The sequence below is a fragment of the Ammodytes marinus genome, assembly GCF_949987685.1.
Source record: "Ammodytes marinus genome assembly, chromosome: 5".
In the NCBI taxonomy this organism is placed as follows: domain Eukaryota; kingdom Metazoa; phylum Chordata; class Actinopteri; order Uranoscopiformes; family Ammodytidae; genus Ammodytes; species Ammodytes marinus.
The window spans coordinates 12,648,943-12,674,640 of NC_137234.1; the positions used below are offsets into that span (position 1 = coordinate 12,648,943).

The 25,698-nt window shown below is 40.1% G+C and overlaps 3 protein-coding genes across 4 annotated transcripts; 1 reads left to right on the forward strand and 2 right to left on the reverse strand.

Annotated features, from left to right (window-relative positions):
- The first annotated feature begins 75 nt into the window (after nt 1-75).
- Nucleotides 76-8,137, forward strand: nat10 (N-acetyltransferase 10). The gene is made up of 29 exons (XM_080027248.1): nt 76-213; nt 445-565; nt 675-766; nt 865-1,036; nt 1,177-1,299; nt 1,400-1,461; nt 1,549-1,663; nt 2,352-2,459; nt 2,578-2,711; nt 2,807-2,900; nt 2,984-3,082; nt 3,175-3,311; nt 3,678-3,802; nt 3,886-4,036; nt 4,451-4,547; nt 4,664-4,780; nt 5,027-5,128; nt 5,220-5,294; nt 5,391-5,507; nt 5,654-5,787; nt 5,873-5,921; nt 6,145-6,241; nt 6,331-6,438; nt 6,516-6,688; nt 6,783-6,902; nt 7,017-7,115; nt 7,386-7,459; nt 7,566-7,646; nt 7,732-8,137. Exons 2-29 carry the CDS (start codon nt 452-454, stop codon nt 7,871-7,873), a joined length of 3,111 nt encoding a protein of 1,036 aa, XP_079883374.1. The 5' UTR covers nt 76-213; nt 445-451; the 3' UTR covers nt 7,874-8,137.
- mapda (N6-Methyl-AMP deaminase) lies at nt 8,138-11,462 on the reverse strand. Its single transcript, XM_080027249.1, has 10 exons — nt 11,351-11,462; nt 11,093-11,223; nt 10,553-10,613; nt 10,367-10,454; nt 10,194-10,275; nt 9,913-10,039; nt 9,431-9,511; nt 9,205-9,343; nt 9,014-9,114; nt 8,138-8,332 (listed from the first exon to the last, which is right to left on the reverse strand). The coding sequence occupies exons 1-10, from the start codon at nt 11,393-11,395 to the stop codon at nt 8,141-8,143; spliced, it is 1,047 nt and encodes a 348-aa protein (XP_079883375.1). The 5' UTR covers nt 11,396-11,462; the 3' UTR covers nt 8,138-8,140.
- A 1,554-nt stretch (nt 11,463-13,016) lies between these two features.
- LOC307250174 (tyrosine-protein kinase CSK-like) lies at nt 13,017-25,552 on the reverse strand. 2 transcript variants are annotated; one of them, XM_080027164.1, is made up of 14 exons: nt 25,133-25,552; nt 22,002-22,068; nt 19,339-19,435; nt 19,130-19,243; nt 18,828-18,940; nt 17,198-17,417; nt 16,401-16,494; nt 16,205-16,270; nt 15,763-15,862; nt 15,569-15,659; nt 15,390-15,463; nt 14,617-14,812; nt 14,449-14,535; nt 13,017-14,071 (listed from the first exon to the last, which is right to left on the reverse strand). In XM_080027164.1, exons 3-14 carry the CDS (start codon nt 19,351-19,353, stop codon nt 13,886-13,888), a joined length of 1,356 nt encoding a protein of 451 aa, XP_079883290.1. In that variant the 5' UTR covers nt 19,354-19,435; nt 22,002-22,068; nt 25,133-25,552; the 3' UTR covers nt 13,017-13,885. The 2 variants fall into 2 exon arrangements, with proteins under 2 accessions (XP_079883290.1, XP_079883289.1); XM_080027163.1 differs by lacking the exon at nt 22,002-22,068.
- Nucleotides 25,553-25,698: the final 146 nt, after the last annotated feature.

Here is a 25,698-nt window from a genome sequence, read left to right on the forward strand (position 1 = left end):
TGTGAGGATGAATTCGGGGCTGAATATTCCCCTGCTTTCTGAAAGCGTCGCGCTCTTCTGACGTCACACCGGGGTCCTCCATGAACGGGTGTCGGTGTCTCCACGTGAGTGTATCAACAGCATGATGGCTGGCATGTAAATACAATTCAGCCGCTCGTCTTTAAGAAGTTTCATGAGATAAACCAACTGGAAGTGTGTCTTTCTTTAGAAAAGGTAACCGGAAACGTTGAATGTTTGAAAATAATGTGTGCCCTTGCTTCCTCGGGCTGGGGCAGATATTTGGTTTCCTGGCGGTTTTTAACTCTGGTTTGTTTTTGGCTGAAACCTTAGTCAATGGTCCCTTCTGAAACCAGTTGACAGCACATTTTGTATTTGTAAATTGCACTGTTTACACTTTGTATCATTTGTTTGTTTGTGTGTGTGTGTGTTTTCTCTCGGTTGCAGTGAAACAATGGCGACAGTACGCAAGAAGATAGACAACCGTATCCGTGTCCAAATAGAGAATGGAGTCGCTCTGCAGCACAGGACCATGTTTGTGGTGGTGGGAGATCGTGGGAGAGATCAGGTTATTCATCTCCTCAAGTCATCATTTTCGGCAGCTGTGTGGGCTTGTTTAATATTTTTCTCTTTTTGCATTTGCCATTTCAAACCACTTAAATCTCTCTCCGATTCAGGTTGTCATTCTGCACCACATGCTGTCTAAAGCCTCCGTCAGAGCACGACCCTCTGTGCTCTGGTGCTATAAAAAGGACCTCGGATTCAGCAGGTGAGTGTAAACTCCTCTCAGAGAGATGAAGTTGTGTTGACATTTTTTTGTTTCAAAAAGAGTAGGGAGATTTGATTTGTCAAACGTGTCCTGAACAGCAACCGGAAGAAGCGCATGAGACATCTCCAGAAAAAGATCAAAACCGGCACGTTGAACCTGAACCAGGACGATCCCTTTGAGCTCTTTATCGCCGCCACAAACATCCGCTACTGTTACTACAACGAGACACACAAGATTCTGGGAAACACTTTTGGCATGTGTGTCCTGCAGGTGAGTCACTCCTCTTTGGGTTCTTTTAGTCCAGTGAGTGCCAAGATGTTACTGCTTCCAAATCCAAACAAAAATGTTGGGAACCGCATAAAAGCAATAAAATCTGTCTCTTAAGAGCATTCTTTTTCTCTGCTTCACAGGATTTTGAAGCCATCACTCCCAATCTCTTGGCAAGAACCATTGAGACGGTAGAAGGAGGTGGCATTGTGGTGTTACTGCTGAGGACCATCAACTCTCTCAAGCAGCTCTACACTATGACTATGGTGAGTATTTTACCTGGTCCAACCTCCACACACGTGTCCGGTTCTGTTTGCCAGCCAGTCAATTTGGTAACGTTTCATATTGGCTTGTTTTTTTCTGCAGGATGTGCACTCTCGATACAGGACCGAGGCTCACCAGGATGTGGTGGGAAGGTTCAATGAGAGGTGGGTGCTCCTCTGTTGCTTTCTGCACTGTGGGATGACACTTTTAACAGTATTGTTCAATATTTTTTTATTGTTTTCCTTTCCTAGGTTCATTCTTTCGCTTTCATCCTGCAATAACTGCGTTGTCATCGACGACCAACTCAACATCCTGCCTCTCTCCAGCCATATGGCAAACATCAAGCCGGTCCCCCCAAAGACACAGGTAACAACGTCAGACCAGAGGCGGTTAGTCTCTCGGTCTATTCGTTGATCAACAGAAAAACCCGTCTGCCATTAGTGTGTGATTATAGATTACTTATTAAAAGTCAGTTTTGAAGAAATAAAGAACATTAGCTGTTTCCAACGTCTCTAATGGTTTAAGGTTTAACGGTGGAGTCTGTATAATGCTTGTTGTCATAATCGCTGAATATTACAGAGCCAAGTCGGTGTGTATTAACACTCAGTTTTTTTCAGTGTACTGTGCACACACAGTACGTATAGGTAGCAGATAATGGAGATATTTACATATTTTGCACAAAAGTGATTTTGACAATAAGCATTCTCTAGAATCGCAGACTCAACTGATTCTAAATGTATTACTCATCATACAAACATCATGTCTTTAGGCCTCTTTTAAAACAGGCCTAATTTCTATGGTCTTATACCCCTTTTACACCAACTGCTCACTTTAATAAAACTTGGTTATTATTGATTTTATAACTTGATATTTTGTGGTTCATACATTTTGTCCTTGTTTTTATTTTGCCTTTTCGGTCTCTTTTATTCTTCTTTGCTCTCTTCTATAAAGGTCTTTGATTACTGTTTTAGAAGTTCTGCGTAAATAGTTTGCTTGCTTCCTCGTTGGCTAAAGACTGCCAGATTTCTGATCACTTTGTCTGGTCCCCTTTCAGGAGGAAGGCTTGTCTCCACGGGAACAGGAGCTGAAAGATCTAAAGGAGTCTCTTAAGGACACTCAGCCCGTGGGTGTGCTGGTAGACTGCTGCAGGACCATGGACCAGGTCAGGACTTCTAGCTAAAGATGCACTATTAAGATTCATGGACATTTGGGATTTCAAGCAAACAAGCTTCATATCAGCCTTTTGAAATGTAGTTTTAAAGGTGTGCACTGTCCTCTAGGCTAAAGGGGTGCTTAAGTTCATTGAGGCGACCTCAGAGAAGACTCTGAGGAGCACCGTGGCTCTCACTGCAGCCCGTGGTCGAGGCAAGTCTGCAGCACTGGGGCTGGCTGTTGCCGGAGCTGTGGCTTTTGGGTACAGATTACCTGTATAATGTCATACAAATATATAATTTTTTTCTATTATAGTGCCCTAAATGTTTGCTCATGACTGCCTGACATTCTCTGCAGCTACTCCAATATCTTTGTAACCTCACCGAGCCCGGACAACCTCCATACCATGTTTGAATTCATCTTCAAGGGCTTTGATTGTCTGCAGTATCAGGTAGGCTGAGAGTCCTCTCTGCATCAGTAATAGTTCATGCTGTAAGCGCACGTCTCCTAACATCTCCCTTTTCTTATTTGCAGGAGCATCTGGACTATGAAATCATCCAGTCTTTGAATCCTGAGTTCAACAAAGCTGTGGTGCGGGTGAACATTTTCAGAGAGCATCGGCAGACGATCCAGGTGAACCAGACCGTACCATACCTTCCCCTGTATCCTGTTATTTCCAACAGTAATTAAACATATCTGACCTTTTATGTTTATGCAATCAACAGTACATCCACCCAGGTGATGCGGTGAAGCTGGGCCAGGCTGAACTGCTGGTCATTGATGAGGCTGCAGCAATCCCTCTTCCCCTGGTGAAGAAGCTGCTGGGGCCATATCTGGTTTTCATGGCCTCCACCATCAACGGGTCAGTCACAGGCTGGATAATGTTTACATGATCAAACAACACATTAATGTAGTCCTTATAACATCACAAAAAGGGAGTCTGAGAACTATGGATTTAATGGCCAGTAAAGTAGAAGCAAAATTAATTAGCTATTTGCAGTGCCGAAAGAAACTATTATTTTCACATTTTCTTTCATTGTCATTCTCAAAAGAGTCTGAAAGATTTTTTTTAAAGTAAAAATGTTTTCTGAAATAAAAGTTAAAAAGCCACGAGAAATATGTTTAAAAATGCATTAATAAGAGTTAATATAATGTAGCTTAATAACATTTCATCATATCAGCTGTAGTTGTTTGCATTTCTGACCAGTCATTTTCTTCACCTCTGTAGGTATGAAGGCACTGGTCGCTCCCTTTCCCTCAAACTGATTCAGCAGTTGAGGACGCAGAGCGCCGACAGTCAGCAGAGCATGTCAGCAGAGAACAGGAACACCAACACAGCAAAGCTGGCAGCAGGTATATTGTGGCTGTGTGTAGGTGTTGGTGTGGTGCAGCTCTATCATCATGTCTGACTGCTGTTCACTTGTCTGCCTACACAGCTCGCTCCCTCGTCGAGGTCACTCTCCATGAGTCCATCCGGTACGCTCCAGGCGACGCTGTGGAAAAGTGGCTGAATGATCTTCTTTGTCTAGACTGTCTGAACATTCCCCGGCTCATTTCTGGCTGCCCACTCCCACAGACATGTGATCTGTATCCTTAATGTGCTTTAAAGGCTACCATTTATTATTATTTTCATTATTGATTAATTACTTTCTGGATAACGGTTTGGTCCAAAAATGCAGATGTTACTTAAGTCCAGTACAAATTCCAGAAGCCTGAGGTCACGTGTTCAGATTGCCTGTTTTTTCAGATAAAAGAGATCCTCACATTTTAGAAGCTGTGACGAGATAATTATTTGCAAATTTGTTTAAAATTTAACTTTGATAATGAATCAATGTGTAATCACATATCGATTCAAATATTACTAAAGATATTATACAATTTTATGAGTGCCCACAAAGCTCTTCTGCCTGTCACATGTACCGTTTGATTAACAGAAACTTAGGAGAATCACACTGTAGGTGAGCGTTTGTTGTTCCTTTTTCCTTAACACACACTGTCCAGATATTATGTGAACAGGGACACCCTGTTCTGTTACCACAAGGCATCAGAGGCCTTCCTGCAGAGGCTGATGGCCCTCTACGTGTCGTCGCACTACAAGGTGATATTAGTTTGTATTCACACAACTTTCTCTTCCTCCACAAGCATCATATCCTAAACACAGTGCTGTGTCATCTTTGTGTTTATTTGCTGACGCAATGTTTTCTTTGGCTTCAGAATTCACCAAACGACCTTCAGATGTTGTCCGACGCTCCGGCCCATCACCTGTTCTGCCTGCTGCCGCCTGTTCCTCCCACTCAGAACTCACTGCCAGAGGTCCTGGCTGTGGTGCAGGTAAGACCAGATGAAACTATGTATTGTTATGGTCACGAGAGGGATGGCCACTCCATACATTTGAAAGTAAAAAGTAAAACTTCCACCAAATCATCCATTCTTTTTATTAATTCAGAGAATAAGCTCCAGGCTTTTCTGTTGTCTTTGTATTTTAATTTTCTGCCCATTATGATTTAAAAGCCAGTTTATTTACCCTATTGTATTTGTTCTCTTAGTATGTACATTTGTTCCTCCTTGGTGCCTCAGGTGTGTCTGGAGGGAGAAATATCTCGACAGTCCATTCTCAACAGTCTATCTAGAGGAAAGAAGGCCTCTGGTGACCTTATCCCCTGGACAGTTTCCGAACAGGTACATATCGGGGGCCTTAAAAGCTTTTTTGACAATCATTATAGCTAACTGTTACCACAGTGTAAACATGAACCGTCTCTGTTCATTCTAGTTCCAAGACCCAGAGTTTGGCGGCCTCTCTGGAGGCAGGGTGGTGAGAATAGCTGTCAATCCAGACTACCAAGGGGTAAGAACTGGCAAAGGCCTCCGTGCACTTGTGCAGCTTTTAATCAATATGGATGCATCATGATCTGTATGTAACTTGTTTCATCCTGTTTGCCAGATGGGCTACGGCTCCAGAGCTCTCCAGCTGCTGCAGATGTACTACGAGGGCAAGTTTCCCACCATGGATGAGAGCACACAGTCCAACCACAATGAGATCACCTCTGTTAGTAGTGAGGTAATGCAATCAAAGGCATAAAATGCTTTCAGCTGTTTTTGAAAGACAATAACTCCTCATGGAAGTGAACTTGAAATTATACACAATGTAGAGATTGGACGAGGAAGGTTAAGCACTTCTGTAACGGTAGCCCTGTTGTTGTCCAGGCTGTCAGTCTGCTGGAAGAGGTGATCACCCCACGGAAGGAGCTCCCTCCTCTGCTGCTCAAGCTGAGTGAGAGGAGAGCAGAGAGACTGGACTATTTAGGGGTTTCCTACGGCCTCACTTCACAGCTGCACAAGTGAGTTACCTTTTGAATATGGGAGAGGGGTTGTAATATTATTGTGGATTTAGAGATTTAAAAAAAAGTTTTTGTAATCTGACAGATTCTGGAAGAAAGCAGGTTACACTCCAGTCTACTTAAGGCAAACCCCTGTAAGTATATAATTATTATAATTTTTTTTAACACTTTGTTTTAGTGTGTTTTGGTACATTGTGCTGTTATATGCTGTAATTGTGTGTGTGTGTGTGTGTGTGTGTGTGTGTGTGTGTGTGTGTGTGTGTGTGTGTGTGTGTGTGTGTGTGTGTGTGTGTGTGTGTGTGTGTGTGTGTGTGTGTGTGTGTGTGTGTGTGTGTGTGTGTGTGTGGTTGTATCTAGAATGACCTGACAGGAGAGCACTCTTGTGTGATGCTCAAGGAGCTGAATACAGATGAAGACCCAGAGCAGAGCCAGTGGCTCTCTGCCTTCTGGAAAGGTGAACCCTCCTCGACCATTGCTGTACTTTGTCCACTTTTTCTTTAAAGCCTGTTAAGAGCCCAACTGAACTTTATTTTTTTCCGTCAGATTTTCGCCGGCGCTTCCTGTCTCTCCTCTCCTACCAGTTCAGCCGCTTCCACCCGTCCATGGCACTAAGCATCCTGCAGAATAAGAAGTCCAAGGAGGAGACGAGCAGTAAGTCTCCTCTAAACTGGTCAGATTTCCCTCTGCGTCTCTCACTCTCTGATCTGACTCGCCTCTGTCCTCCACAGCTCTCAGTAGCGCCGAGCTAGCAGCCAATTTCAGCCCTTACGACCTGAAACGTCTGGAGTTGTACTCGAGAAGCATGGTGGACTACCACCTCATCATGGACCTGATCCCAACAGTGGCACGCATGTTTTTCCTAAAGCAGCTCGGCGATATCTCGCTCTCAGCCGCACAGTGTGTAAGTCCCTCTCACTGGTTATGATCTCGGTTGTTCATTTGTCGTTACATTTAGTTTAATTGTCATCTGTTGATTATCCCCAATGCGTTTCTAGGCTTTACTGCTGGGTGTAGGGTTACAGCACAAATCAGTGGATCAGCTAGAAAAGGAAATTGAGCTCCCGAGCTCGCAGCTCATGGGCCTCTTCAACCGTCTGATCCGGAAATTTGTTCAAGTAAGTCCGTTCTTGGTAGTCGTAACATGATGTAAAGAAGATGCCATACAAACCTAGCTTTAAAACCATTTCAACCTTGTTAATATTTAATTGTTCTGGCCTGTAATATCATAGGTATTCACCAGCATCCAAGAGAAAGCTATTGAGGCACAGATGACGGACACTAAAGAAGTTTCCATGGAGCCAACTGTTGCAAGCCTTAATGATGATCTGGTATGTTGGTAAAGATTTTAAGGTTCAAAAATGCAAAAAAAAATCTGGTTTTAAGCTCCTTCTGAGAAATTGCTGCTTTGACATTGTGAATAAAATACTTTGGAATTTTGAGCTTCAAATTTGTCACAAACATTTTTTATTTTTATTTTTTTTACACAATTGTGACATTATATAGACCTAATTAAAAACATTTCATCCTTTCACATTATGGTTGGCTTTTTCAGACGGGGGGAAAAGTTGTAAATCAATGTTTTTTTTCTCTTCTGCCAGAATGAAGCAGCTAAGGAGTTTGAGGAGAAACACAAGCAGGATGTGGAGAAAGTGAAAGAAATGGACCTGGAGGAGTGAGTAGAGTGAAGTTGGGAGGAGAGGTGGACTCGGTCATTATTTGTGTGAAAATGCACATTGTGATATTTCCTGTATTATTCACAATTCCGTTTGTATTTCCAGGTACAAGATCCGTGGACAGGATGAGGAATGGGACCAGGTGTTGAAGAAAGCAGGGAGCCCGGCTATCGTCAGCATCAAGAGGTGCAGTGACAGACAGGATCTTTGGCCATATGATGAGTTTGTTGTAGAAAAACACGTTTGTGACAATGTCTTTCTTACTCCGCAGTGAAAAGAAGAGGAAGTATGAAGGGGAAAACGCCACAGCGAGCAATGGGGCTCCCCAGCACGGGAAACTTAAAAAGAAGGAGACACAACACGGCAAATTTAAGAACAAGGAAAAACGTGGCAAATTCGGAAAGAAGATGTGATGGTGCTGCATTTATGGGACTGTGTGTGATCACAAAGCGTCATCTGGAGAACTTGGAAACGTGGACAAACTTGCAGATACTGAAGAGCAAAAGACTGGATATCTATTGATTTTCTTTTTTACATTATATCTAATCAATCAGTAGATAATAACACGTTTAAAAAACGTTTAAAATTCCCTTTTTAGTTGTCATGATTTCTACAAATAAAAGTTGTTTTTTTAGATGAAATTTGAGGTATATTATCTGCTTAAGGCTCCACGGAACATGTCACTTGATCCCCTGAGGCTGGGTATCAATCCACTTCTGTCTGAGCTGCTGTTTGACGGTGTCTGGTGCGAAGATGCAGTCTATGGCCCGCTGGGAGAGCTGCCACACGGCCTCACGACTCAGACCAAACGTGAAAGCTGCCAGCTGATATTCCTGAGACAAGTCTGTAGAGAAGACTCCCTTATCGTCAGTCTGTTATGTGACAAAGAATAAAAAAATCATTCATGGACTATTGATTTTCTCACCATTAAGTGTCAAAACACATCGGTGTCATTTCACTTATCACAAGCAGCTTTACTTAGTCTGTGAAAGCAGTAGTTAAGATGTTACTAAAAATACTGTGATATGGCAGTTAACATGCAGGTTCAGTCAGAATAATGACATGTTGAGTTGGATTTTGGGAGTTGTAGTCTCTAGCTCCACTCATACTGAGAATTAAAAGGATATTTGGGCCTCTGTTGAATCAATTACTTTCAAGTTATCCAACCAAATGATAATACAATATTGAACCCACTAGATTGCCCCTAGTTAGGGCTGAATATTTAACCTCAATACTTGTAAGTCCTGTTGGTTTCAAAAACTCTTATAAAGAGCAGTAACTAAATCTTACATTTTTATATTTGATAAAGAGTTGAACAACAGTTTTTGTGATCAACTCAATTGGATGAATGTTAAAGCTTCTCGCTAAAAACATTTCTAATACATATTTTTTAAAAATAAAAATGTACAAAAGAGAAAATAATTTGTGCATCAGCACTTAAACTAGTTATATTGGTATACAAATATGTTCAATGCTTCGCAGCACCTAACAAAATAAAAATAAAAGCTGTACTAGGAAAACATTGCATTTGAGGTACAAGGAGAAAAACTTACACAAATCACAATTGGATGTCCTAACTCGTACCAGTATTTGAAATGATGTTTGGAGTAACATGGAACAGTTCTTCCTTTGACGTTGGATGTCAGACATAGCTCTAAAATAAAAGGACAAGTTGGCAAATCCAAATACCTGGTCATTTTAGTTTGCTCACCACAGGAAAATAATAATGTAATCTCAAACTCACCCAGAGGTATGTTGTGCTTCAGTACTTTGTCAACAAGACTTTGAGATCCACCCACTTCAGGATGCAAGAAGGTTCCGTGACCGATCCGGTCTGGAGGAAGATTCAACAGCAAGTCTGACTCTTCCAGCTGTGACGGCACCTACAACGTGAGTGGTCGCTCTGTCAAAGCACTAACAGATAATGTAACCACAGATCATAAATTACATTACAAATGTTGTCATCATACTTCTGAGAGGTGCAGTGACAACTTCAGCCCACAGTTCTTGGCCCTCTGTAGAGCAGGAAGCAGGTCTTTTCCATCTCCAATCTTAAAATAAAAACTGCATTAATTAACAGGAAGTATTATAACAAAAGCATGCATACCTAACCTATTGAGGTAGAAAAATACTTATTTATAATCTGAATGAATGGAATTCCAACCATATTGCTTTGATGTAAGTCACTCATGAGGATATTCAGGAATTTCCCAGCAACAGAAATTCACTACAATCAACACAAGTGCTATTTAGCTCAATACGCGACACAATCTTAAAGTAGGCTATTTCATCCCATCTCTATTGGAGCCATTAAGCACATATTTTCATGCTTTGGATGATTCGACTAATTCTGAGTATGCTGTGCCCTGTAAGAATGCTTGTCTCATTATTACCAATCTAGTGGGTTTAACTCGAATGAAGCATCATTTTAGGAGTAAACTTTACTACTGACCGTTGGATCTCCGCTGAGGTCAATTCCCACTACCAAACCATCAGACGACAGCATGAACTCTTCGGCCAGCTTCACTGTCTCCATGGCAACATCAGTCCCATTCCTACGGTCAATCGCCACCAGGAACCTTTACCAGAACAAATGGGCACATTCAGACAAATGCGCTAGAGTGGCAAACAATCAAGTTACTGGATCATAGAAGCCAAACATAACGCCATATTTTTTTCACACCTGAAATATATTTCTAGCACTCGTTTCACACTGACATAATCTTTGCTTACCTGACATCAATGTCCACTCCTTCACTCTTACACTGTTGGATGGCTTTGATGACAGTTTCAACATATTTCTTTTTTGTTAACCCTAGGGAAAATATAATACACTTGTTGGCCTAATAATGTGGTAAAAAAAACACTGCAGAGGGTATATGGCTCCATGTTTAACAGTCTCTCACCTGTGTTTTTGTCTTCTCTTGGTGTGCTTCTCAGTTCTAAATATTTGACCCCATCTGCTGCAAACTCCTTGATAACATCTGAAGCCACCTGGCAATAAAGATCAGATCTGTTACTGTTATTCTGGGTCAAAAAGCAAAGGCTTGCTAATTTATCTTTAATTTAACTAATGATAAGCCAGACCTCACCATAAGGATATCCTCCTCCGTGTCCACCAGCTGATGGATGACCTTGAAGACCTGAAAACACCTGTGGACACATATGTCTTGTTGTTTTTAATGCCTTTAACAATTTTACAAAAGACCCTTCCTCCCCATTGTAAGCCTGCTATCACCGGTCAGAACACAGTTGATCTAAACATAGAAAAGATGTACCAGTAATCAGAAAGGAACCAATATGTTTCTACATAACTCACAGATTAAGCAAATAAATGAAATGGAAAATAGATCACCAGGGTTCATTCCTACAGGTCAAGGCAAATGAAATGTAAGACTTTTTAAATTCCACTTATTAAAAAAAAAAAAAAACAGACATTCAATAAGTTTGAGTTTTTTAATTGTACGTCAGAAAAAAAGATTCAATCCTACCATGTAATAAGCATATTTAAGATTTTTTAAATATTGATTGAAGACATAACATTGAAGCATTGTTTCAAGCATTTAAAAAATAAATATAAAAAATGATTTTTGAAGGATCTATACAGGAACCCTGGACATAGTCATACTCACTCATCCAGTGTCCTCCGCTGGCCTTTACCGATAGCTGTCATGTCATGTCCGATGTTGAGATGTGGTTTTCGGCTGATGAGTTTCTCGATGGTTTTGAAGCTGACGGAGCCGTTCAGGTGCGCGTGAAGCTCCTGGTGTCAAGTCAAGCTGACGTTAGCATGTAGCTACCACAAGTGTTAATTTTACATTTACCGGTACCCTACTCTAAGAGTTTCCTCTCTTTTTTTAAAAGTGTATTTCAATACATGTGTTACTCACCACTTTTGGCAGCTCTCGGTAAAAGGCATCAGTCTCATTCTCCATCAGCCTGCCCTGTCTTAGTTTGCGAGACGCTGATTTTGCGGTCTGTTTTTCACGTAACGCCTGACCACTCGCCTTTTGTTTTCAGTGTACATTTCCCTGTAGCACCACCAGGTGCAACACCGAAATAAGTTCCCCTTTTTGGTCCTCAGGGTTCCGCTACTGAGGGCTTTGTAATTTATTCTCTAAATAAATAAATAAACAATTATATTGTTTGGAATTGCTGTCTCTTTAGCTTTTTACCTTAAACTCATTGTCGGCCCACATATAGGCATGCATCTCAATCATGTCTTAAACTCCTAGACTCCGTTTTTCACTCTGCCTTAAGGTTCATTACAGGAGATGCTTATGACACTCACCATTGTCTTTTATATGAAAAGGTTGGGTGGTCCTCTCTTAAAGAGAGACGTGATGCACATTGGCATATTTTTATATATAAAGCCCTGACCGGAAAGCTGCCACTCTATTTGACAACAATGCTGCATATTTCAGATGGGCTTTATCAAACCCGCTCAACTGAAATGCTCATGTTATATGTTCCATACGCCCGGTCTGACCTTGGTAAAACTGCTTTTAGCCACAGTGCCCCTGACTCCTGGAACAGCCTACAACATCAAATTAAAATAAATACACTCATAACTGTTAACCAATTTAAAGTTATCATTTTGAATCAGCCCCACTCCACTTGTAACTGTTTTAATTAGGCTATTGTTCTGTTTTATTCAATTGATCTGAATGTTTTAATTGTTGTTGTCTCTTTGTAAGCTTGTTGTGTATTCTCATTGTATATTGTGTATCTGTCTCGACGTCATTGTAAAAGAGGGTAACCCTCAATTGATCTTTTGAGAATAAATAAAGGAAAATGAAATATTCACTTACAAAACAAAACCATTTTCACTATAAATTAACCTAGATTTTCCCTATTGCTTCCCCTGATTAATTGTATTGTGCCATCACTCAATGAGACTGTTGACTTTGGTGTAATGTTCCTTGGTATGGTAATAAGGTTTTTTAAATGAGTAAATGCAATGTTGAAAGAAAAGTAGCTCATCAAGTAACAACATCTTTTTATATTGCAATTGTTTACTTAATAATTTTTATTTTACAATATTTCAAACAGAATATTTCTTATTTTATTGAACTTTTTAGAATTGAATGGCCTTAATTATGTGGTTAGTTTGCAAAAAGGTATATTACATGGGTGAAAGAAGTAAAACCAGATAATAAAAAATACAGCTTAAACTTCTACTATAAAAGTACAGAAAGTATTATCAGCTAAATATATTCTTCTTAAAGTTTCAAAGGTATAAGAATTAACTATGCAGAATGGCCCATATTAAAATATAAATAATATATATATATATATATATATATATAATGCTACTAGATAATCCACTTCTTTCTACTTGAAAAGTTTACAAACTTTTTTCTGTAAGCAGTGTCACAGCTATTTGTCAATCTTTCTTTTTTTGTCCTTTTTAATGTATTGATATATAAGCAGCCTTTTAATGTTGTGGTAAGTAGTTGCCACAATTGCAAGTAGTTTTGAGTATTTCTACAGCACTGATCGTTTCAAATAATACAACTTGAAAAAAAAGATGTTAAAAACGTTGTTATTCTAAAAGTTATTGCATACTTTTTTTATTGTTGAAAATGGCAACACAGTAAAAATATTTACATTCTCATTTTCTCATCACACAAATCCAGATCATTAAAAAATAAAACACTTATTGATGTCAGAAGGAAATCTTGGCACATGGGTCGTTGTCTGCATGACTGAGCCGAATGGTGTCATTATTATCAGTAGTACAGGTGACCTTCTTTGTACAAACGTGTGCTCCCTTTTTTGTCTTACAGAGGGGCTCAAAAGTTGGGAAATACAGCTGCATTATTAAAGTTTTTAAACTTAGTCCCTTTAAGAAAATAATTCAACATTCATGCAGAACCGTACCTGAAAACTGTCGGAGAAGAAAAACACACAGTGAATAATAACTTATCAAAATTGTTTTCCTACTTATGAAACTTCTTTCCTCCTTAAACGGATACAATGGATTCAGTCAACTTAGTCAAATGATGTAACCGTCTCCCTGTTCACACAATTAAATGAGGCCACAGATAGGACAGAGGATATCAACTTAAAAGGACATGTAAAAATAAACAAACAAATAAAAAAAAACAGGTCAAGGCAATGTGGCTCTGAGGCAGCACTTTGTTAAGACTCGATATGATAGTTAATCATCCACTCTTGATAACTGAGTGCAGAATTACCTGTGACAGTTTGCATTACAGCAGTGTCAATAACTGAGGGATGAGGCTCAGAAACTCACATTTTGAAAGTTGATGGGTATTGTGTAAAAAATTAAATCCAACGTTGTTGTGAACTTTAACAAATAATACAGTTTGAAACCTTTTTTTTCATCCCAGGATATGGTCCAAGTGGTCAAAAGTGAGGGAGAAGGAAAGTCACTTTCTGTGTCTGCTCTCTCAGATCTCTCATTGTTTTTTTCCCTTTCCTTGGCTGATATGTTGTAGCCACTCCTTCAACATCTGAAAGCTTGGTCGAGCAGCAGGATCCAGGTTCCAGCACTGTTTCATGATGTTATAAACCACTTCAGGACAGCCATCTGGACAGTCCATTTTGTATCCCTTCTCTACTCGAGGCACAACATCTTTTAATGGCTAAAGAATTAAAAAAAGGGAAGTCATGGAAACACACGGCCAAAGAATGATTTGAAATGAGAAATGTGACATTAAATAAGGACCGTTGTTCCTAGTCTTTCTTTCTTTTTTTGTTTACCCCATGGCTTTATTTCATGTACAATGGCATGTTATCCAAAAGAAACATTTTGAAAGGTGTAGAGATTTTCCATTGTTATTTTCTACAAAAGTCACAAAACCATACCAAAAGTGCAACCTGAAGAATTGTATGCTCTGGAGCATTACTGTAGTAAGAAAGAGTCTATAATAGCTGTTGATTAATATCTCTCTAAAATCAAAGCCCCAATTACTACTAGTATTGTCCATATTCAACTTTTCAAACGTATATTGATACTTACAATTCTCGGGTAAGGCACTCGGCCAAAAGAGTAAATCTCCCAAAGCAGAATACCGTAGCTCCAAACGTCCGATTTAGTGGAAAATTTCTATGGATTGAGAGAAATTCATACATGTAAGGGTTTATTTTAATCAGTGAATTGGAACAGCCATTGAAAACAACAGTCTACCTTTTCTCTGAGGGCCTCCGGGGAAGTCCACTTCACAGGCAACTTAGCAGTATCCTCAGTGTTGGAGGCCTCCTTGGTGAGACCGAAGTCGCTAACTTTGGCACTGTTGTGTTCTGAGACAAGAACATTGCGTGCTGCTAAGTCTCGGTGGACAAAGTTACTGGCCTCCAGGTATTCCATGGCTTCACAGACGTCTCTGTGAAAGACGATAAGAAAAGAAAGTTCAAAACTTGAAAAACACTGCTCTTTAAACACTCAATCCTAGGATCAAAAACATGCATTGCAAATTTCCTGATGATTTAACAAAACATTGTAAATCTTATTTTTTTCTAGCAAATAATAGTGATTATTACCAACTTCATCAGACATTTTCAAAGCAGATTTTCTTTTTTTCTTTCTATTTTTTCTCTACTGGCAGATTTCTGCTTTTTACAATTCACAAACATCACCACCTGTCAACATGGGCAATTGGATGAAACTGAGAGACATCAAACAACTGTTCTGGTCACTTTCATTTTCGGTAATAATGGTCTGTTTTTGAGGTATGCCTGCTGGCAGGGGTTAATGTACACACACAGCAACTAATGAGTTGTTTCCCTTAAGACATCACATGTCAGGCCAGAGTAATGTTTCACATGCCTTCATGTGTGAATGCTGGTAGAACACAAAATTGAACAATTTGGGGACCCATCTCTGAAAACATTGCTCCAAAGCGCCACTAGTGGTCACCAACTCTATATTCTCCTTTAGTAGATCATTGCGGTCATACGCACAGTGTAAAATTAAGAAGAGCATCTCCATCAAGTACTGTCCGGCCTCTGGAACGTAAGTAGTCGACTAAACAGCCCTGAAGAGAGGATCAAATCAATAAACATGTCAAACATGTAATGTCTTTTTAACAATGGGTATTGTTTTTAGTTCTGTACTCTGGCTCTCTATAAATGCCACCTACCTTGGACATATACTCAGTGACTATATACAGACTCCCGTTCTCCTCCACAATCACTCCAAGCAGCTGCACCAGGTTATCGTGCCTTAGTTGCCTGAGGAAGGAGAGAAGCACAGGAGTTATTTTGAGTTATTTGTTTATGTGTTTTTATCATATTTCCCTTAAGAAAATGTATCTAAATATTGCTTTTTCCTTACGTCATGACAGAAGCCTCTGCAATGAAGGCCTGCGCTGTGGCGTCATTTTTTATGCACTTCACAGCTACTTTAGCTCCTCTGTAGTCTCCCACCATGACATCTGGAACGATCACAAACAATAACAACGATCAGATAATAAGAAGTCAAAATGCATTTATATGAACCTAAGCTGCTCAAAAATTTCGGAATAACACATTAAACTTTGTTAATTTAACAACAACCTTCACTTAATTCAAACAGGACATGGGAATACGTTTCTGGTTAAAAGATATTGACCTCATATTTATTACGGTTGAGCAAACTTTATTACCTTATTTCCTGTTTACATGTTAATAAATATCTGATCTCTGCCACATGTAAGCAATACAATAAAATTAGGTCAATTGTACTATGCAGTGGGAACTTAACTAAAGTTATAAATGTAAAACCTGAAGCTACTTGCCTCCAAACTCTCCTTTTCCAATAACCTGCAGCAGCTTGAGTTCTTTCCTGTTCATCGACCAGCCACCTGTTGGCCATTCAAAGAGTAAACAACATGCAGCTGAGACTTTGCAGGCCCATACATGCTTCTTCTAAACAAAGAATGCTGTTACGAGGTAGTGACATGAACTGCAAAGCGCTGAGAAACTGAGACTTACTCCTGGAAAACTCATCCTGGGCAGCCACCGTCCCTTCCTCCACCTTTGGCTTTAATAGGCTGGTGCACAGGCCATCTGCATCCTTGGTGTAGTGCTACAAACAAAGCAAAACCGGAAAATAACACCTATTTTTCTACATTTTATTCGGATATTATCGGATATTATTTTAGCTTGTAAGCTTTCCACCATGTTAACGGTTTGTCTATGTATTTAAAGTTGTTTTGTACTGGCGGTATACTTAAAAAAAGTTGTCAGTTTCTGAACACAAATAGAGCTTTAATGAAAATACATATGACAAGAAAAAGCAACATTACATTTCAGAGCAATGAAACTCAGCAATGACAGTGCATTAGAATGACCAATAGAGGGCCGTGTAGTCAAATTAGCTATAAAGATATAATGGACGACTGAAAAGTTATTCCCTCAAATAGGCCAGCCTGAACGTACTCTTACTCCTCTAGTTTACTCTGTAGATTATATAGTAAGCGTCTGTTGAAAACAAGCATGTCATACGGGGCAATAAATCATTTTGAGAGTATAAGCCCTGGTGTCTTTTTGAGGTAAGAACTCTGAACATCAGCATGCTGTTCACTCTTCCTCTTTGACACTTCCTGTTCATTATTTGTTCCAGGAACTGTGTGTGGTCTATGTGGTAGCACAGAGACACAGGGACTCTAAAACAGGAAAATAAGAAATGCATTCGGCAGACGAACTCATTTTATGGCACCAGAGAAAGCACTTAAAAAAAAGAACGTGTTATAAATATATATTTTTTTAAACCTAACTTTATGCCTCACCTCGACCAGCTGCATGAGGTTTTCAAAGAAGCCCTCATCATCGATTGTGAGCTTGCCGTTGTTGTAGACTATGCGGTAGTGCTCCACCTTGCCGTCACAGCTCACACACAGGGTGTAGTCGCCGGGGAAGTTGGTGCTCTCTCGCACTAAGAACAGGCCCGTTTCAGGAGGGTTCAGCAACAGCTCCGCCTGATCCCGCGTTATCTTTCCATGAAACCATCTGAGAGAGAGAGAGATAAAGACACCACAACTATGTCACCAAACATGTATCTCATCGCTGTCAATTTAAAAAAAATCCTCAAAATGGTGATAATGTACACATTTTAGAAACAATATGTTTGAAATCTACTTGTCCCTTCTGTCTGCATCGATTACAAAGCATATTAAAGGTACATGTATCTAAAACTAGTGCATTACAATACAGTAGTCCTGTAATTCCTACCTTCAAGAAGGTATATAGGTATTGTATATGTTGAAACTGTTTTTAGAGAGGTGTTGATTGAATTGTATGGTCATTTTAGCAGCTACAGCTTTGTTGATAAGACGTTATTCTGATATTTTTCTACCTCATTCATCAAAACAAACCACTCTATGCATAAAACAATACAATACAATTAGACAATTTATAGAACAAAGAACACTTTTATAGTCATAGATTAATCCAAAACCTTTGATTGATATGATCTTACTTTTTCAAAGGAAATTCTCTGTTGTTGTTTGAAGGGATGACTAACTTTTTAGGAGCTATTCATCAGATCAACCTCAGTGTTTTTACGCAGGGAAGGCCAAATCCGAAATTCCTGACGGTTACTAAGGAAACACTGCCTGGATCCATTTTGGCCATGTGTTTCTGATTATTTGTCATTAGCCTTTCAGAAAGTTTCATATTTCCTTTTGTAATTCACTCCATAATGTTATCAACCTTAAAATGGCCCTTTAAGCATATAAAAAAAACTACAGTTCTGGAGTCCCGGAGGCATAGATTAAAGTAATTTGCATATCTACTGTGACTAGTTTTATTATTGAGATCATTCTTCTTCTTTTTTTAATATAGCCTACAGTATGCATGTAAATTAGGCTATAGAAGCTAAGGTAGGGATGTTATGTCTTCCTAATGGCTATATTCTTCATCACAAGTACGGTAGTTGATCTAGGTCGGTTTGTTCTGAGGTCATTTGAGACATCATTTTGTGATCAAGGGCTCTATAAATAAACCTTTCAGTCAAGCACATGTGCACATGCATGCACACGGAAACTCGTCATGTGGACAAACGGTGAGATTTTTGAGATTACTTCAGTCGGAGATAGAAAAGAAACAACAGGAAACTGTGCAGTGTTCACACAAAGCTGAGCTGGAAACAGACACAGCAGCATTGCAATTACAACACAGCCTGACCCAACTGTGGTCTCCACTCAGATTCATAACTACGGGGTCACTGCCACGAGAAATAGGCCATCTCTCACACAGCCATAGGAAGAGGGCAAAGTCAAGCTATTTTAGCCATTGCTGCAGATAAGAGAGATAGACATGAACCTAAAACAATAGATACAACTAATCTTGTTTCCTTTTAACATTAAATATTACACTGGGTTTCAGAACTAAACAAACCAAAACAATCTTTGTACTCACGGCATAAGACTCAGCTTGCCACCAGATTTGACACCTTCTCTCTTCTGAACATAGTTGGCTGGAATTGTCCCTTCTCGACCTGTAGCATTTTTTGCTTTGTACCAGTTTGGATCCTGAAACACAGGACGTCAGACATTGTTTAAACTAATACATATCAATGTGGAGTAGGTAACCTATTAATGAAGTCATTCAATGTGTTTTTCAATCAACAGGAAAGAAGTGTGATCGTCAAATTCACACACTGCATGAGAACTCAAAATCTGCACATGAAGTTAACAGAAATTTGGCGCATGAAACATTACCTTTGTGACGACTATGATAGTCAACACATCTCCTTTGTTAAACGGCAGGTCCTGTTCTGATGTGCCTTTGAAGTTGTACCTTGCCACACACTCTGTGCCCTGTGGCCATGTAGTCTACGGGAACACACGGGTACTAATCAATAAACAAATTATTCATCAGACATGTCTTTGCTGTGTATCCCAGTTTGTACTGTGGAGGCCTGTGTTACCTGGACCTCTGTCATGGTGACGGCGGTTTGATCCTGTCACAGGTGATATTTTCTAGATGCTACCATTAGAGCTGGTCAACACACACACAAGCAGAACCTGTGAAGAGAAACATAGTTTAGTCAGTGTGACACACCAGGAAAACCAGCAAATGTGTTATTTGGCTGTGCACATTAATTCATAGCGAACAAGTCAGCAAGACACACTGCAGTGGCATCAGATCTGACAGTGTCTGTAAAAATAACTTGCAGAAACAGAAAGCAGAACTAACAAGTCTTCTTTTTATAATCACACTTTCACAACTGGGCCTCAATGTTTCCATGACGCAGGATTTCAGTACATGAAGACAAAGTTCCAGTGTGCTAATGAACCAATAAATGTTAGAAATTTACTATAAAATAAATTGACGTGACAATACAATAATATTCTAGGTGAACACTAAAAGGCATAAAACATGGTCTATTCTGTATTCCATATGGACATTCTAACCAAAAATGGACACACACTGGTTCATACGGCCAAGCTCCAATGACTGGGCCTTGTAGGAATCAAGATAGCTCTCTTAAATGCTGGAATGCAAACTTGTGGTGGGATCTGACCAGGCCCGAGAGACTCATCCAGCCCAGCGTTTCTTTACGTCAATAAAGCAACCACTGCTAAACTAACCTAAGGGCCTGAGTCACCCGGTGGCAGTGTCTCCATGATACACACACAATAAAATCAGAGCAGAGGTTGCAATGATGACCAATGAATTATTAGGTAATGCTCAACCCACCCCTCTTGCTTTCCTAATCCCCCCCAAACCACACTTCCTCCCTTACTGTATCAGTTCCCATGAAAAAAGTGGTGGGGCTCAATGTCAGAAGTCAGGGAAAATGCTGGCTCTAATAGATGTGTCACCTTACATGAGGTCACATCCTCCCACTTGTCCATAACCATGAGGTCGACTTCCTGTACGAGAGCCCACATTTAGAAATCTTCCAATATTAGGGTGGGGTTCTCAGAAACATGAAAGATTCAACGGATACTCTGCTGATATCACTCTCCTAACACACATCTCCATGTCAGGCATTGAAATGAATAACCTGCCCCTCACCAAGTGTGTGAGACTCCAAACCCTCACGTTTCCCAGAGAGGAAGGCCTTCACTCAGTATGATGAGGATGTTGCGGATGTCACGCCGTATGGAGTGTACTGCAGCAGCTGTCCTTCGGTTTCAAGGGACAAAACTATATGGACACATTTCCCACACCCATCAAGCCAGCAAGGAAACCCCTTTTTTCCCCTGCTTACCCCCAGCCCATGTTTTCTACATTACACTTTGACATTTCACATAGTGCACAAGGTCATAACAGGAAATGAAGACTACAGACAGTGTGAGTGGCTCTTTGAGGCTCGGATGCTCATAGTGAAGAAAACCAAACTCATTTCTCCAGTTGAGAGTGATTTTCCCTCCTCAAATTTACTTTCAAAACTAAAAGTATCCAGAAAAAGAGGAATTAATAAGGAACAGTCTAAGAAAATAAATTGTGTAGAACTAAACAAAATAAAATAATTGAATCTCTCCAAATACATTTATCATCTCTGATTTGACAACTGTGCGACAGGACCTTTACTCAAGTACTGTACATTACAATTCAGACAGCTGTCGAGACATTTCACTCCAAATGACATATGTCAACGTGCTGATGGCACTAGAGCTCAAGTCACGGTAACACCAAAATCAGGGGGATTCCTCCTTTATGGACCATGAATGTTCATGCAAAAGTTGTTAGAAATCTATCCAATTGTTTTTGAGATATTTCTATTTGGACCAAAGTAGAGGACCACCCAACATTGCCATCCCTGGAGCCATGCTGCAAGCATGGCCAATAAATCATCTAATATAGGTGATAATCCAATTTTCTAACTGAAATCTCAGTATGAGTTCTATCTTAAAGCAGGAAGTAAGTCAATAGTCAATTGTACACAGGGCACATTGAAATTTGTCTTTTTGCATAATGCATATTCCCTCTCAAGTTTTCAACTTCGAACAGGGTCAGAGCACAGGGTCAGCCATACTACATTGTCTCTGGAGCAGTTTTGGGTTAAGTTACTAGTGGTCCCCTCTTTCCTCAAGGCCATCCTACCAGGAAGTCATGCTCATGATGCTCTGAAACAGACTTAGGTGATTGCAACAGAATAACTCTGATCAAAGTCCTGATAGAGCAAAGTGATCCCACTAGAGGCAAAGGCCAACACACAACAGCACTTTTTAATCTGTCATGGAGACAGTGAATGCATCTCAGCAGCAGGGCACATCAGCTCGCTGAATGGGACAGAACTCATTCTCTCAATGGTGTCACATTGCCATTTCCAGAGAGCTCCACATGGAGCCACAGCTTGCTCTTTTCAGGAAGTGGACAAGGATGTCATTGTGAGTGGGTTGAGTTTCTACTGACCCCTGGGCTTCCACTGACCCCTGTCCGATTTAGAAGTCCATCATCCAAGTCTTGGCTGAAGATCTTCATTTTTTTGTTGTTGTAGTGTTGTAGTGTAAAGCTTGAGTTTTCATGTAAGCTTTTTTGAATTGTGTGATGCATTTAAATGTTGGTCTGCTGGTCTTTTGACCCTTTTATTCTAATGTAAAGTGCTTTGTAACATAGACACAAAATATCCTTACATACCTAATAATGCCATGGCACAGCTATTGTAGAGAGCAGGGGATATATACATCCAATTGAAAGATAGTGTCTGCAACAAGAAAGAGATGCATTACATAAGCTACTTAAAGCAACCATTGACAGACTGAACCTGAATGGAGTCAGGAAAGTGAAACGCTTACTTCAGATTGTACAAGTAAGTAACTTATACATAAAGGTTTCATATCACTTCAAACACCCTTATAGCTTCAGTAGTCAAATTAAGCATATTCCTGGCATCCATAACATTCCTATTATAGTTCAAACAAAACCAGTTGATCAACATTCGACTCTTATCTCATATAAGTCTGTCATAGTCTTAACTGTAGAAATCAGTGGTAGCCCGACTGCACAAAGCAAGACAGGACAGGAATGTAGAAATATCTTCTTTGGCCTCCTATTTAGTCTGCCACTCCCTTGTCTACCTGCAGACAAAATCTGAAGGAGAAAATGCTGATCATACAAAGTGCTGCAGATGCTGCTGTGGAGTGAGGAGGCAAGAAGGTACTGTGGACAGTTTTTACAAATGTGTCACTTAAAAAAAAGGTAACTGGTCTTTGAAACGTTTGCTTAAAGAATAACAAGGCAACCTTCAAATAAATATAGCTTTAGTGGTGAAAAGTTACAGGTACTCAAGTAATGTGCTGTGTACTAAACCTTTCCATTTGAGGCTTCTTTACACCTCTCCTGCTAAATGTTGGAGGAAACTATTGTGCTCATTAGTTAATTACATGTATCTGACTAAAATTAAAACATTTACGCAAGCCTGGAGTACATCAGATAGTTTCATTTGAATAACTCTTGGAGGCACACAAAGGCATTGATCTGCAATATTTCACTAGAAAAATCTAAAGTTAGAGAGAATAATGAATAAGAAAGTTTCTTCTTCAGTATGGCAATAATCATGTCAGGACCGTTAAATGTGTCTTGTGACCTTTTTCCAGGGCCCCGACCCCTAGATTGAGAAACACTGGATTAAACTACCAAACTTTATATAAAATAGTCTCAAAGCTGGTTCCACAATGAGAAGCTACTATAGTGAACTGCTGCTTAAAGGCCTACTTCACCGGTTTGAATATGAAGGTGTATAGAATTCTGAGATCCTATGTAGTATAAATGTGCGAAAAAAATTGAAATCGGTTCATCCTAGCCTCAGAAAAGGCAGAAAGAGTGTTTTTTTAACCATATATTTCTCTTTCTCGTGTTCTCGTGACATCACAGAAAGAGAAATATAGGGTCTTATCTTATAAAAAAAAACTTACTTTGTAAATATTACTGTGATGTCTTTTACTGTGACATCACAGTAATATTTACAAAGTACGTTTTTTTTAACCCTATATTTCTCTTTCTGTGATGTCACGAGAAAGAGAAATATAGGGTTAAAAAAAACACTCTTTCTGCCTTTTCTCAGGCTAGGATGAACCGATTTTAATTTTTTTTGCACATTTATACTACATAGGATCTCAGAATTCAATACACCTTCATATTCAAACCGGTGAAGTAGGCCTTTAAGGATTGATTCATCACTATTAACAATCAGCTATACAAACCAACACACAGGTTGGAGAGAAATAAGAGCTATATAGATGGAGATAGAGTGCATGCCTACAGTTCACCCAGCTGGGTCTGCAGATTATGGAGCTTCAGAGGAGGAAATCACCTCTGGCTCCAGGACAACAGCTGGACTGTGGTGCAGTGGCTTGTGCTCACTGAAACAACTGTCTGTGAGAGCGGAAGTGCGATTGCAGCGGTACACCCTGCAGTACAAGCCGTCATTGTATCACTTTAATGACTGTCAGTTCTGCTTGTGACGATCTGTAATATGAGCCATGAAAGCATATGACAGGGTACACACCTACAGTATCATTAAATTGACCATGAGTAAACACAAAACAAAATCAATTAATGTTACTCAGGGAGGAAATCCCACTTAATTTGGCATCCGGACTTTTCAGCAAACTTTGCATTTTACACCTACCCAAAGTTCAAACAACACAGTGAATGTCTTGACACTTATGACACCGTAAGCCTATGAATAAACCCAGAGCTAGTCAAAACTGCCATGCCTGAGCATGTGGACGGACACTTCCTTGCTGTGGTGCTATGCACATCATGCAGTGCAATGCTGCTCTGCTGATGCATGACATATTGCAGGGTAGCTATGCTTTGCTGTGGTTTTGTGAGCTCTCTTCGTCAAGTTTCACTAGCATAACCCTTCTTCACAGATTTGAAGAAACCTCTCCAGAGCAGACTCGAAGGCCTCCGCCAGGAGCACCAGACTGGCTTCAGCCTGTTCTCAGAAAGTTGCTGACCTTTGAGAAAATGTGTGTCATTACCACGAAACAGACCCAAAGAGGTCCCGAGTTCCTCTCTGTGACAAATACAGCAATCATTGAACTTTTATTTTCTGTTTGCCTCTTGCTATCAGTGCATTTGTAGGCTACTGCTTTTCCAACGTTTTGTTAATTGTATCCTCACAATAACAGACATAGATAAAGAATAATCAAACTGAGAGGCATCACCAATTCATAATAACACTCAAGTCAGACATTTCTGCAAGTGCAGCCAGTGACAGCTTCAGAATAAGACCAGTCCATGATCCCAGGCTCTGTGACACTGCTGATGGATGCTCACCATCTCCAGTCAGCACAATAACACGATCATTATCTCAACTTTTGACTACCAACCTGTGACAGAGCCAATGTGGAGTGCTGCATGATGCAACTGCTGCAACCAAGGAGACAGAGGAAGTGGCAGATGTTTGCAGGGAGGAGGATGTTAATAAGGCCTCGTCTATAAAGGAAATCATCCGTAGCCTAGGCTATTTTTGTTTTAGGCTACTGTAAAACACTTTGAGCTTCGTCTGTCCTAGCCAGGAAGTGAAAAAACGCTTGGTTATTATGTAGGCTATGTTGCCTCCGGACCCCGCAGCTTTCTGATAAGAGAGCTTAACTTCAGACCTGTCAGTCGCCGGACATTCAAATAAAGTGAAATTCACCAGCTGATAGCCCTACAGGTCAGCTGTAGGCTACTTTAGAACTGACATGCCACGACACAACAGCGTCACTGTATCTATGATTATGAACTAAGGCTCCATTTCAAAATAAAACTCTTACCTGTTTGCATGCAAAAAGGCGAGAGATGTGAGGCAATAACAGGTGATTCGGTCACTGCCCGACGTCCGTTTTCATCTGAGCGTGCGACAGCAAACTAATTCCCATTCACGAAATAAAAAAACGACCGTTAAAGTCCTGATGAGGAAGCGAAATGTGTCTCAGGTGACCCGAAACTTCAGCGGTCCAATAGTAGCTCAATGTAGCAATATTGTAGTAGGCGCGTCTCCTGTCAACATCATCTGGAAAAGGAGCTTTTGGGGTAAAAATATAAGCTTTTAAACTTTTCTACAAACGGATCTGCAGTGTTGACGGTCCCTCTGCGTGGAAAAGTAAAGTATGCGAGCTCAACTGGATTATTTTTTGCAGCGATGAAATAAATGCGATCCAGACACCTTTGCGTCAACTTCAGACTAGGCTATTACCCCAGTCTTTTTCCCCGTCAGAAACATTCAAAGTTTTTTTTTTTTTTTTTGCCCCACCTTGATTTTGCAGTGCACATGCGCGTTAATGGTAAACTAGTCAGGCTAAAAATGGCTCACTGGGTCTATTTGAGTCATGTCGGTGAA

Coding starts and splice junctions, on each gene's coding strand:
- nat10 (XM_080027248.1), top strand. CDS start 452: ATGGCGACAGTACGCAAGAAGATAGACAACCGTATCCGTGTCCAAATA. Junction 5,129..5,219: donor CCTGGACAGTTTCCGAACAG/GTACATATCGGG, acceptor TGTTCATTCTAG/TTCCAAGACCCAGAGTTTGG. Junction 5,788..5,872: donor CTCACTTCACAGCTGCACAA/GTGAGTTACCTT, acceptor GTAATCTGACAG/ATTCTGGAAGAAAGCAGGTT.
- mapda (XM_080027249.1), bottom strand. CDS start 11,395: ATGGAGAATGAGACTGATGCCTTTTACCGAGAGCTGCCAAAAGTG. Junction 10,040..10,193: donor GGAGTGGACATTGATGTCAG/GTAAGCAAAGAT, acceptor GTTCTGGTAAAG/GTTCCTGGTGGCGATTGACC. Junction 9,115..9,204: donor GAAGCACAACATACCTCTGG/GTGAGTTTGAGA, acceptor CTTTTATTTTAG/AGCTATGTCTGACATCCAAC.
- LOC307250174 (XM_080027163.1), bottom strand. Junction 15,863..16,204: donor TGGAAAAGGAGAGTTTGGAG/GCAAGTAGCTTC, acceptor TGATCGTTCCAG/ATGTCATGGTGGGAGACTAC. Junction 15,660..15,762: donor GCAGAGGCTTCTGTCATGAC/GTAAGGAAAAAG, acceptor CTCCTTCCTCAG/GCAACTAAGGCACGATAACC.